Source organism: Salvelinus namaycush, chromosome 27 (genome assembly GCF_016432855.1).
Source record: "Salvelinus namaycush isolate Seneca chromosome 27, SaNama_1.0, whole genome shotgun sequence".
Classification (NCBI taxonomy): domain Eukaryota; kingdom Metazoa; phylum Chordata; class Actinopteri; order Salmoniformes; family Salmonidae; genus Salvelinus; species Salvelinus namaycush.
This window is the reverse complement of record NC_052333.1, coordinates 11538669-11550834: the sequence shown is the minus strand read 5'-3', so window position 1 is coordinate 11550834 and position 12166 is coordinate 11538669. Positions and strand designations below refer to the sequence as shown.

Sequence of the window (12166 nt, the reverse complement as noted above, 5' to 3'; positions counted from 1 at the left end):
CACATCGAAGGGACAGCAGTGGAGAAGGTGGAAAATGTTAAGTTCCTCGGCGTACACATCACGGACGAACTGAAATGGTCCACTCACCAGACAGTGTGGTGAAAAAAGTGCAACAGCGCCTCTTAAACCTCAGGAGGCTGAAGAAATTTGTCTTGTCACCCAAAACCCTGACAAACTTTTACAGATTCACAATCGAGAGCATCCTGTTGGGCTGTATCACAGCCTGGTATGTGAACTGCACCTCCCTCAACCGCAAGGCTCTCCAGAGGGTGGTGCGGTCTGCACAACGCATCACCGGGGGCAAACTACCTGCCCTCCATGACACCTGCAGCACCCAATGTCACAAGAAGGCCAAAAAGATCCTCAAGGACATCAACCACCCGAGCCACTGCCTGTTCACACCGCTACCATCCAGAAGGCGAGGTCAGTACAAGTACATCAAAGCTGGGACCGAGAGACTGGCAAACAGCTTCTATCTCAAGGCCATCAGACTGCTAAACAGCAATCACTAACTCAGAGAGGCTGCTGCCTACATTGAGACCCAATCACTGGCCACTTTAATAAATGGATCACTAGTCACTTTATACAATGCACTCTAAATAATGCCACTTTAATAAATGTTGACTCATCTTACATTACTCATATCACATCTATCTATATACTGTATTTTATACCATCTATTGCACCTTACCTATGCCCCTTGGCCATTTCTCATCCATATACTTACCTATTCTCATTCACCCCTTTAGATTTGTGTGTATTAGGTAGTTGTTGGGGAATTGTTAGATATTACTGCACTGTCGGAACTAGAAGCAGAAGCATTTCGCTACACTCGCATTAACATCTGCTAACCATGTGTATGTGACAAATGAAATTTGATTTGATAGTGTGGTGAAGAAGGCGCAACAATGCCTCTTCAACCTCAGGAGGCTGAATAAATTTGGCTTGTCACCTAAAACCCTCACAAACTTTTACAGATGCACAACAATTGAGAGCATCCTGTCGGGCTGTATCACCGCCTGGTACGGCAACTGCACCGCCATAAACCGCAAGGCTCTCCAGAGGGTGGTGCGGTCTACACAATGTATCAGCGGGGGCAAACTACCTGCCCTCCAGGACACCTGCAGCACCCAATGTCACAGGAAGGCCAAAAAGATCATCAAGGACAACAACCCCCCGAGCCACTGCCTGTTCACACCGCTACCATCCAGAAGGCGAGGTCAGTACAGATGCATCAAAGCTGAGACCGAGAGACTGAAAAACAGCTTCTATCTCAAGGCCATTTTACTGTTAAACAGCCATCATCAACACAGAGAGGCTGCTGTCTACATACAGACTCAATCATTGGCCACTTTAATAAATGGATGACTAGTCACTTTAAATAATGCCACTTTAATAATGTTTACATAGCTTACATTACTCATCTCATATGTATATACTGTATTTATACCATGTTGCCTATGCCACTCGGCCATCGCTCATCCATATATTTATATGTACATATTCTTATTCCATCCCTTTACATTGTGTGTATTAGGTAGTTGTTGTGGAATTGCTAGATTACTTGTTAGATATTACTGCACTGTCGGAACTAGAAGCACAAGCATTTCGCTACACTTTCGCTACACTTTCGCATTAACATCTGCTAACCATGTGTATGTGAACAATAACATTGGATTTGATTTGGGTATTTGCATTCAGAACAGTCCTCCAAGCCATTGCACATATCATCCTTACCTGAGCAGGCTCCTGGTGTGTGGTGGACATTTTGAGGAAGCTTCTCTGAAGCTGTAGAGCGTTGTTCACCATCTCCGCCTGTCAAGCACAGCGGGAAAAGGTTAAAAGGTCAAATTTGAGGGCATTATAAGCCACATTTCCCTCTCTAACGAAACCTGCACTGCATCATGCTGATATAAAACTCTGCATTAGTCAGGTCCCATGAGGCATGTCCCATGTTTGGGAAAAGACCTCCAGAGGAACCCATAAAAGGAGCTTTCCTAACTTAAAAACCCCCACCTCTAACCCAAACACCCCCTCCTCCTCTTCCCTCCTTCACTGTGATGGGAGAAGGAGATTAAGTGAATGTTGTCTTACGAGGGAAAAGACCCATGAAGAAATATCCTCGCCCTATCCCCCAGTCCCATTTTCACCACAGATTAGGGCTATTTCTCTGTCATTCTGCTTTAACACGTACTCAGTTATTTCATTCCCATTGGTAATCATGTCTCCCTTGAGAAAGGGATTTTTTCAAATTGGACATTCTGTCAGTGCCTGGTATGAATAAAGGTAAAAAATGTGTGCTCTATTTTGGGAGTCAAAATAGAATTCATCAAAGTGGTTGCCAACATGATTACTAGCCACAAACTACGCCCCATCTCCTTGTGGAAAACGGCCTGACATCAGGGCGGAAAAGGTGCTTGTGTTGCGGTTTAATATTGGAACTCAGGGTTAAAGTTCAAACACACTCCCGCCATAGGCTTTGTAGGGGACAGGAAACAGACTGTCATTTAAATCACTCTTCCTCTCCCCAGCTCTCTACAGTGGTTTTCCCTGGCCAAGGGCTGGACCCCACACAGTCAGACTACAATGCTCAGCTCCCAAAGCCAGGCAGACCTATGAGAGATAAAACAAGGGGAATCCTCCATGTCTTTATATAAAACTAGTCCCAATAACAGAGAGCTGTCAGGGAAGTGAAGTGGTCACTAAGTGCTCAACATTCATCCATCCCTATGGTCACTGGTAGATCTAGAGAGAATCTCACTGTGTTAGAGAGAAATGACTATTACATGTTAGTGGTGTTAGAGTTGGCTGGGTGACAAAATATACATCAGGGATCATCAACTAGATTCCGCCGCAGGACAAAGTAGAATAGTAGCCTGTGAGAACAGAGTAGAAGTAGAATAGTAGCCTGTGAGAACAGAGTAGAAGTAGAATAGTAGCGTGTGAGAACAGAGTAGAAGTAGAATAGTAGCCTGTGAGAACAGAGTAGAAGTAGAATAGTAGCCTGTGAGAACAGAGTAGAAGTAGAATAGTAGCGTGTGAGAACAGAGTAGAAGTAGAATAGTAGCGTGTGAGAACAGAGTAGAAGTAGAATAGTAGCGTGTGAGAACAGAGTAGAAGTAGAATAGTAGCGTGTGAGAACAGAGTAGAAGTAGAATAGTAGCGTGTGAGAACAGAGTAGAAGTAGAATAGTAGCGTGTGAGAACAGAGTAGGAGTAGAATAGTAGCGTGTGAGAACAGAGTAGGAGTAGAATAGTAGCGTGTGAGAACAGAGTAGAAGTAGAATAGTAGCCTGTGAGAACAGAGTAGAAGTAGAATAGTAGCCTGTGAGAACAGAGTAGAAGTAGAATAGTAGCCTGTGAGAACAGAGTAGAAGTAGAATAGTAGCCTGTGAGAACAGAGTAGAAGTAGAATAGTAGCGTGTGAGAACAGAGTAGAAGTAGAATAGTAGCGTGTGAGAACAGAGTAGAAGTAGAATAGTAGCCTGTGAGAACAGAGTAGAAGTAGAATAGTAGCGTGTGAGAACAGAGTAGAAGTAGAATAGTAGCGTGTGAGAACAGAGTAGGAGTAGAATAGTAGCGTGTGAGAACAGAGTAGAAGTAGAATAGTAGCGTGTGAGAACAGAGTAGAAGTAGAATAGTAGCGTGTGAGAACAGAGTAGGAGTAGAATAGTAGCGTGTGAGAACAGAGTAGAAGTAGAATAGTAGCGTGTGAGAACAGAGTAGAAGTAGAATAGTAGCGTGTGAGAACAGAGTAGGAGTAGAATAGTAGCGTGTGAGAACAGAGTAGAAGTAGAATAGTAGCGTGTGAGAACAGAGTAGGAGTAGAATAGTAGCGTGTGAGAACAGAGTAGGAGTAGAATAGTAGCGTGTGAGAACAGAGTAGAAGTAGAATAGTAGCGTGTGAGAACAGAGTAGAAGTAGAATAGTAGCGTGTGAGAACAGAGTAGGAGTAGAATAGTAGCGTGTGAGAACAGAGTAGAAGTAGAATAGTAGCGTGTGAGAACAGAGTAGAAGTAGAATAGTAGCGTGTGAGAACAGAGTAGAAGTAGAATAGTAGCGTGTGAGAACAGAGTAGAAGTAGAATAGTAGCGTGTGAGAACAGAGTAGAAGTAGAATAGTAGCGTGTGAGAACAGAGTAGAAGTAGAATAGTAGCGTGTGAGAACAGAGTAGAAGTAGAATAGTAGCGTGTGAGAACAGAGTAGAAGTAGAATAGTAGCGTGTGAGAACAGAGTAGAAGTAGAATAGTAGCGTGTGAGAACAGAGTAGAAGTAGAATAGTAGCGTGTGAGAACAGAGTAGAAGTAGAATAGTAGCGTGTGAGAACAGAGTAGAAGTAGAATAGTAGCGTGTGAGAACAGAGTAGAAGTAGAATAGTAGCGTGTGAGAACAGAGTAGAAGTAGAATAGTAGCGTGTGAGAACAGAGTAGAAGTAGAATAGTAGCGTGTGAGAACAGAGTAGAAGTAGAATAGTAGCGTGTGAGAACAGAGTAGAAGTAGAATAGTAGCGTGTGAGAACAGAGTAGAAGTAGAATAGTAGCGTGTGAGAACAGAGTAGAAGTAGAATAGTAGCGTGTGAGAACAGAGTAGAAGTAGAATAGTAGCGTGTGAGAACAGAGTAGAAGTAGAATAGTAGCGTGTGAGAACAGAGTAGAAGTAGAATAGTAGCGTGTGAGAACAGAGTAGAAGTAGAATAGTAGCGTGTGAGAACAGAGTAGAAGTAGAATAGTAGCGTGTGAGAACAGAGTAGAAGTAGAATAGTAGCGTGTGAGAACAGAGTAGAAGTAGAATAGTAGCCTGTGAGAACAGAGTAGGCGACTTTCTTATTTTCATATTTATATCATTCTGTGATGATCCATTCTTTCCTTCAACTCCCTTTCTTTACTTTTAGATTTTCTTGTCTCTCAGTTTATTGATTTAAATGTGTTTTCTGGTATGTGCTAATGCTGTTCAGCTTTTAGCTGCCATAGTACACATTAAATAAAACTCAACTCAAATCCTAATGATCTTTTTTGTGTATTCTCAGCGCCTACACTGTTACAAATATCACATACTTTGAGTTTCTGTCAGTTTTAAATTTTAAATTTTATTTCACCTTTATTTAATCAGGTAGGCCAGTTGAGAACAAGTTTTCATTTACAACTGCGACCTGGCCAAGATAAAGCAAAGCACTGCGACAAAAACAACAACACAGAGTTACACATAAACAAACGTGCAGTCAATAACACAATAGAAAAATAGAAAAATCTATGTACAGTGTGTGCAAATGTAGAAGATTAGGGAGGTAAGGCAATAAATAGGCCCTAGAGGCGAAATAATTACAATTTATCATTAACACTGGAGTGATAGATGTGCAGATGATGATGTGCAAGTAGAGACACTGGGGTGCAAAAGAGCAAGAGGGTAAGTAATAATATGGGGATGAGGTAGTTGGGTGTGCTATTTACACATTGGCTGTGTACAGGTACAGTGATCGGTAAGCTGCTCTGACAGCTGATGCTTAAACTTAGAGAGGGAGATATAAGACTCCAGCTTTAGAGATTTTTGCAATTCGTTCCAGTCATTGGCAGCAGAGAATTGGAAGGAAAGGCCAAGGGAAGTGTTGGCTTTGGGGGTGACCAGTAAAATATACCTGCTGGAGCGCATGCTACCGGTGGGTGTTGGTATGGTGACCAGTGAGCTGAGATAAGGCGAGGCTTTACCTAGCAAAGACTTGTAGATTACCTGGAGCCAGTGGGTTTGGCGATGGATATGTAGTGAGGGCCAGCCAACGAGAGCATACAGGTCGCAGTGGTGGGTAGTATATGGGGCTTTGGTGACAAAACGGATGGCAATGTGATAGACTACATCCAGTTTGCTGAGTAGAGTGTTGAGGGCTATTTTGTAAATGACATCGCCGAAGCCAAGGATTAGTAGGATAGTCAGTTTTACGAGGGTATGTTTGGCAACATGAGTGAAGGAGGCTTTGTTGCGAAATAGGAAGCCGATTCTAGATTTATTTTGGATTGGAGTTGCTTAATTTGAGTCTGGAAGGAGTTTACAGTCTAACCAGACACCTACATATTTGTAGTTGTCCACATATTCTAGTAAAAGGAAAGGGACTGATTCGTTTCATTTACTGTAGACTAACAGTTTCAGATAAAACCCAAATATAACACCAGTGTGTTAACCAAGACAGCAGCTGTGGACAGCCCCCTGTCTGAGACAGCTGGTGTGTGTGTGTGTGTGTGTGTGTGTGTGTGTGTGTGTGTGTGTGTGTGTGTGTGTGTGTGTGTGTGTGTGTGTGTGTGTGTGTGTAAGTGAGAACGTTTGAGGGATTTGGGGATTGAGGAGGAGACTTTGTGCTCTTAGTGGCGCAGAGCCATTTCCCGTTTGCAGCCTTTGCAAGACGCCACTCAAATACACTTAAGGAGAATCAGTCACACACACACACACACACACACACACACACACACACACACACAACTCACATGGTTCTCCACATCGTCTCCTATGGCTCGGCTATTCTTCAGGTACTCTGACACTGGCCCCAACAGCAGCAGGTCAAAGGCATCCATACACTGGGACAGACCTGTAGAGACAGGAGTGGAGGAGAGGAAGAAGCAGGATAAAACAATGACTATACTGTACTTTTACATACAGTATTATATGTTCATTGCATAAAGTAGTTCCCAGTTGAACCTTCTTGAACCTTAAACATTGAACCTCCTGGTTACTCTGCCTCACTACCCAATGATAAACACCGCTGTCGTAACCTGGACCATGAGAATTCTACTACTCACCTCCGTTGATCCCGTTACAGTCCCCGTTGGCCATGCCATTGGACACCTGCATGTTGACGGACACCTGCTCTAAGCGAATCACGGCCTGCTCCAGCCTCTGAACTAATTTTTCCATGGTGGCGGCCCTAGAAGGAAGTGGAGAAAGTCAGTCTGGGGCTGTAACCATGGCTGGTCCAATCAAAGAGACTTGAGCTGTAACCATGGCTGGTCCTGTCAAAAATCCTGGGGCTGTAATCATGGCTGGTCCAATCAAAGAGTCCAGTCCAGTCAAAGAGCCTGGGGCTGTAACCATGGCTGGTCCAATCAAAGAGCCTGGGGCTGTAACCATGGCTGGTCCAATCAAAGAGCCTGGGGCTGTAGCCATGGCTGGTCCAATCAAAGACCCTGGGGCTGTAACCATGGCTGGTCCAAACAAAGAGCCTGGGGCTGTAGCCATGGCTGGTCCTGTCAAAGAGCGTTAATATGTCCATCACTGGGCCTGTAGACAGGGCTGGTCAATCAATCAATCAAATCAATATCATTTTATTTGTCACATGCTTCGTAAACACCAGGTTTAGAACAACAGTGAAATGCTTCTTCCCAACAATGCAGAGAGAAAAATAATAGAAAAGTAAAACACAAATTAATAAAATAATAATAAATACACAATGAGTAACGATAACATGGCTATATACACTACCGGTCAAACGTTTTAGAACACCTACTTATTCAAGGGTTTTTCTTTATTTTTACTATTTTCTACATTGTAGAATAATAGTGGAGACATCAAAACTATGAAATAACACATATGGAATCATGTAGTAACCAAAACATTGATAAACAAGTCAAAATATATGTTATATTTGAGATCCTTCAAAATAGCCAACTTGATGCCAGCTTTGCACACTCTTGGCATTCTCTCAACCAGCTTCATGGAGGTAGTCACCTGGAATGTTTTTCAATTAAACAGGTGTGCCTTGTTAAAAGTACATTTGTGGAATTTCTTTCCTTCTTAATATGTTTGAGCCAATCAGTTGTGTTGTGACAAGGTAGGGGTGGTATACAGAAGATAACCCTATTTGGTAAAAGTCCAATTATGGCAAGTACAGCTCAAATAAGCAAAGAGAAACAACAGTCCATTACTTTAAGACATGAAGTTCAGTCAATACGAAAAATGTCAATAACTTTGAAAGTTTCTTCAAGTGCAGTCACAAAAACCATCAAGCGCTATGATGAAACTGGCTCTCATGAGGACCGCCACAGGAATGGAAGACCCAGAGTTACCTCTGCTGCAGAGGATAAGTTCACTAGAGTTACCAGCCTCAGAAATTGCAGCCCAAATAAATGCTTCACAGAGTTCAAGTAAGAGACACATCTCAACATCAACTGTTCAGAGGAGACTGTGTGAATCAGGCCTTCATGGTCGAATTGCTGCAAAGAAACCACAGCAATAAGAAGAAGATACTTGCTTGGGGCAAGAAACACAAGCAATGGACATTAGACCAGTGGAAATATGTCCTTTGGTCTGGAGTCCAAATTTGAGATTTTGGGTTCCAACCGCTGTGTCTTTGTGAGACGCGGTGTGGGTGAATGGATGGAAATTGAGGTAGATATGTACATATAACTAGGAGTAAAGTGACTAGGCAAGAGGATAGATAATAAAAACAGTAAAAGCAGCGCATGTGAGTCAAAAAAGTTAGTACAAAAAGGGTCAATGCAAATAACCAAAAAGCTACCCGGACTATTTAGCAGTCCTATGGCTTGGGGGTAGAAGCTGTACAGGGTCCTGTTGGTTCCAGACTTGGTGTATTGGCTTGCCGTGTGGTAGCAGAGAAAACAGTCTATGACTTTGGTCGCTGGAGTTTTTGACAATTTTTAGGGCCTTCCTCTAACACCACCTGGTATAGAGGTCCTGGATGGCAGGGAGCTTGGCCCCAGTGATGTACTGGGCCTTACGCACTACCCTCTGTAGCACCTTGTGGTCGGATACCAAGCAGTTGACATACCAAGCGGTGATGCAGCCAGTTAATGGTGCAGCTGTAGAACTTTGAGGATCTGAGGACCCATGAATAATCTTTTCAGCCACCTGCTGGGGATGAGGCATAGTCGTGTCCTCTTCACGACTGTGTTGGTGTGGTTTAACCATGATAGATCCTTAGTGATGTGGACATCGAGGAACTTAAAGCTCTCGACCCGCTCCACTACAGCCCGTCGATGTGAATGGGGCGTGCTTGGCTCTCCGTTTCCTGTAGTGCACGATCACCTCCTTTGCCTTGTTGACGTTGGTCCTGTCAATGAGCCTTGATATGTCCAGCACTGGAGCTGTAGCCAGAGCTGGTCCTGTCACTGAGCCTTGATATGTCCAGCACTGGAGCTGTAGCCAGAGCTGGTCCTGTCACTGAGCCTTGATATGTCCAGCACTGGAGCTGTAGCCAGAGCTGGTTCTGTCACTGAGCCTTGATATGTCCAGCACTGGAGCTGTAGCCAGAGCTGGTCCTGTCACTGAGCCTTGATATGTCCAGCACTGGAGCTGGAGCCAGGGCTGGTCCTGTCACTGAGCCTTGATATGTCCAGGACTGGAGCTGTAGCCAGGGCTGGTCCTGTCACTGAGCCTTGATATGTCCAGCACTGGAGCTGTAGCCAGGGCTGGTCCTGTCACTGAGCCTTGATATGTCCAGCACTGGAGCTGTAGCCAGGGCTGGTCCTGTCACTGAGCCTTGATATGTCCAGCACTGGAGCTGTAGCCAGGGCCTTATGAGCCTTATAAAGGAAATAAATTGAGGGCCATTTTGTAACGAACGTCGTCGGGAGAAGGAGAAGAGGACCAAGGTGCAGCGTGGTAAGTATTCATAATACGTTATTTTAATAAATATGAACACTCTAACAAAACAACATGACAAACGAACAGTTCTGTAAGGTGACGAAAAACACTAAACAGAAAATAACTACCCACAAACACAGGTGGGAAAAGGCTACCTAAGTATGGTTCTCAATCAGAGACAACGATAGACAGCTCCCTCTGATTCAGAACCACACACGGCCAAACACAAAGAAATAGACAACATAGAACACCAGACATAGAATGCCCACCCAAACTCACGCCCTGACCAACCAAAATAGAGACATAAAAAGGATCTCTACGGTCAGGGCGTGACACATTTGGGATGCAGTCAGAGTTTATCTTCTGGACCTCCACTTCTGCTACCCATCAATCATATCACATCATGCACACCATACCATAGGTGTATCATGACCAGTGGTGGACAAAGTACCCAATTGTCATACTTGAGTAAAAGTAAAAATACCGTCATTTCAAATTCCTTATATTAAGCAAACCAGATCACACAATTTTCTTGTTTTTTGAAATTGACAGATAGCCAGGGGTACTCTCCAACACTCAGACATAAATTACAAACAAAGCACCCCCTAAAAAATAAATATATATTTGTTTCAAATAAATAATAATAATAAATAATAAAGAAATATAAGAAAGTTATAACTACCCCCAAACATTTTTTTTTTAAAGCATTAGTGAGTCTGCCAGATCAGAGGCAGTAGGGATGACCAGGGATTTTCTCTTGATAAGTGCTTGACTTGGACCATTTTCCTGTCCTGCTAAGCATTCAAAATGTAACGAGTACTTTTGGGTGTCAGGGAAAATTTATGGAGTAAAAAGTACATTATTTTATTTAGGAATGTAGTGAAGTAAAAGTAAAAGTTGTCCGAAATATAAATAGTAAAGTAAAGTACAGATACCTCAAAAAACGACATAGTAGTTTTTACACCACTGATCATGACATGGGTCATTGGTCATGGCTGATTCCTGTTGATTGAGTATGCCTGAGTTAATGAACCAATAGAATAGTAGCCTGTAAACTCCACCTATCCGGCACTCCAGGCAGGCTAGAGCAACAAACGCTCAAAAGTATTTGAAAGATTTCGAATAGAATTTGCACCCAGGTCTGAAGGAGGGTCAGTTCAGTTGTCAGGCCCCAGGTCTGAAGGAGGGTCAGTTCAGTTGTCAGGCCCCCAGCCACAGAGCCACACCTACAGCTGGATGCTGCTCCATCTACTGGAATGTCACTAGCTATTAGATTATTCAGGGACAGGAACAGAGGCAGCGCTAAGATATCTGTTAGAGGGGTCGACAAACTAAGTCACAAAGGTGACAGTACAGAGTAAATATATACTGTCTGACTTTTATTCACAGACTTCTGAAAAAGCGAGAATCCCATTCCACTCGAGGTGTTTTTATTCCAAACTTGTGTCATTCTCCAAGACGTTATAAATCAGGCATAGACCCCACTACGGTAGGCTACACACAAAGGAAAGTACTACAAGCTGTGTGTGCTGTTCTGTTCTGTCTATTTCAGCCCCACTGCTTTACCTAATAGATTGAATACATCAAAAGTTATTTCTAGTGCAGTTGACTCCATCCACGTCATTATTCATCAGAATTATACAATGCTTACAGATACATATGATTTGTACAGATACAGAAGAGGGTTTGGGGTCAGGTTTTAGTGGAGAGCTAGGGTAAGGGTTTACTTTATTCTAAGGATGTAGCCATCTATCTGAAAATTGTGTACATTACAAAGATACGAGCCATGTCCTAAATGGTAACCTGGTCAAAAGTAGTGCATTATACAGGGAGTAGGGAACCATTTGGGACACAGAAAAGATAAGGTAGAGGGAGATTGACAGGAGGCCAAGTATAGAAGATGGATCTGTAATTTTCAGCCAGCCCTGTCCAGTTACTTATCCTCTGTATCAGTTATCTGAATGAACAGGGGAAGTAAAAACTACGGTACACATTACTTCATCTTTCATTTCCTTCTCTACTTTCATTCATTCAGGCTTCAAACACCAGTGATCAAGGAAGGTTAGAAGGAAAGAAGGATAGAAGGAAAGAAGGGTGCATTTCAAGCGTACTCAATCTATTACGTAAAGCAGTGAGGCTGAAATAAACAGAACATAACAGCACACACAGCTTTTAATACTTTCATTTGCGTGTAGCCTACCGTAGAGGTGTCACGAATCCCGCTTCCTGAGTCTGGGTTTGCCTGTGTGTCTGTCCTGGAGTGTGTTTCAGGTGTCCTGGAACGCACCCTGTCTGGTTGCCGGGCGAATTAGCTCATTGGGAGATTGATTTCACCCGCACCTGTTTCCCGTCAGTAATCTGCACACCTGTCCTGATCATCATCTCTACCCTTCAAAAGCTCTGACCTGACTTCCATTCCCTGCCGGATCGTTAGCCATGAACAGTATGTTGTGCCTGAGTACCAGACTCCAGTTGGATAGAATTTGTTTTGTTGTTTTCATTTACGTATTGCTTGCCTTGAACTTACCTCCGTTTGTTTTGTCTTCAGTTACTCACCTGGATCATTCACTCCATTCCCGCCTGGT

The 12166-nt window shown here is 43.3% G+C and overlaps 1 protein-coding gene across 1 annotated transcript in view; it reads right to left on the bottom strand.

Moving 5' to 3' along the window:
• LOC120022850 (adenylyl cyclase-associated protein 2-like) overlaps positions 1–6896 on the bottom strand; it is a 40826-nt gene extending 33930 nt beyond the window's left edge. The window contains exons 1-3 of the mRNA XM_038966889.1: positions 6782–6896; positions 6470–6570; positions 1738–1815 (exon numbers count right to left, since the gene is read on the bottom strand). Coding sequence (XP_038822817.1) covers positions 1738–1815; positions 6470–6570; positions 6782–6896 — 294 coding nt within the window. The remainder of the gene's footprint in view (positions 1–1737; positions 1816–6469; positions 6571–6781) is intronic.
• Positions 6897–12166: the final 5270 nt, after the last annotated feature.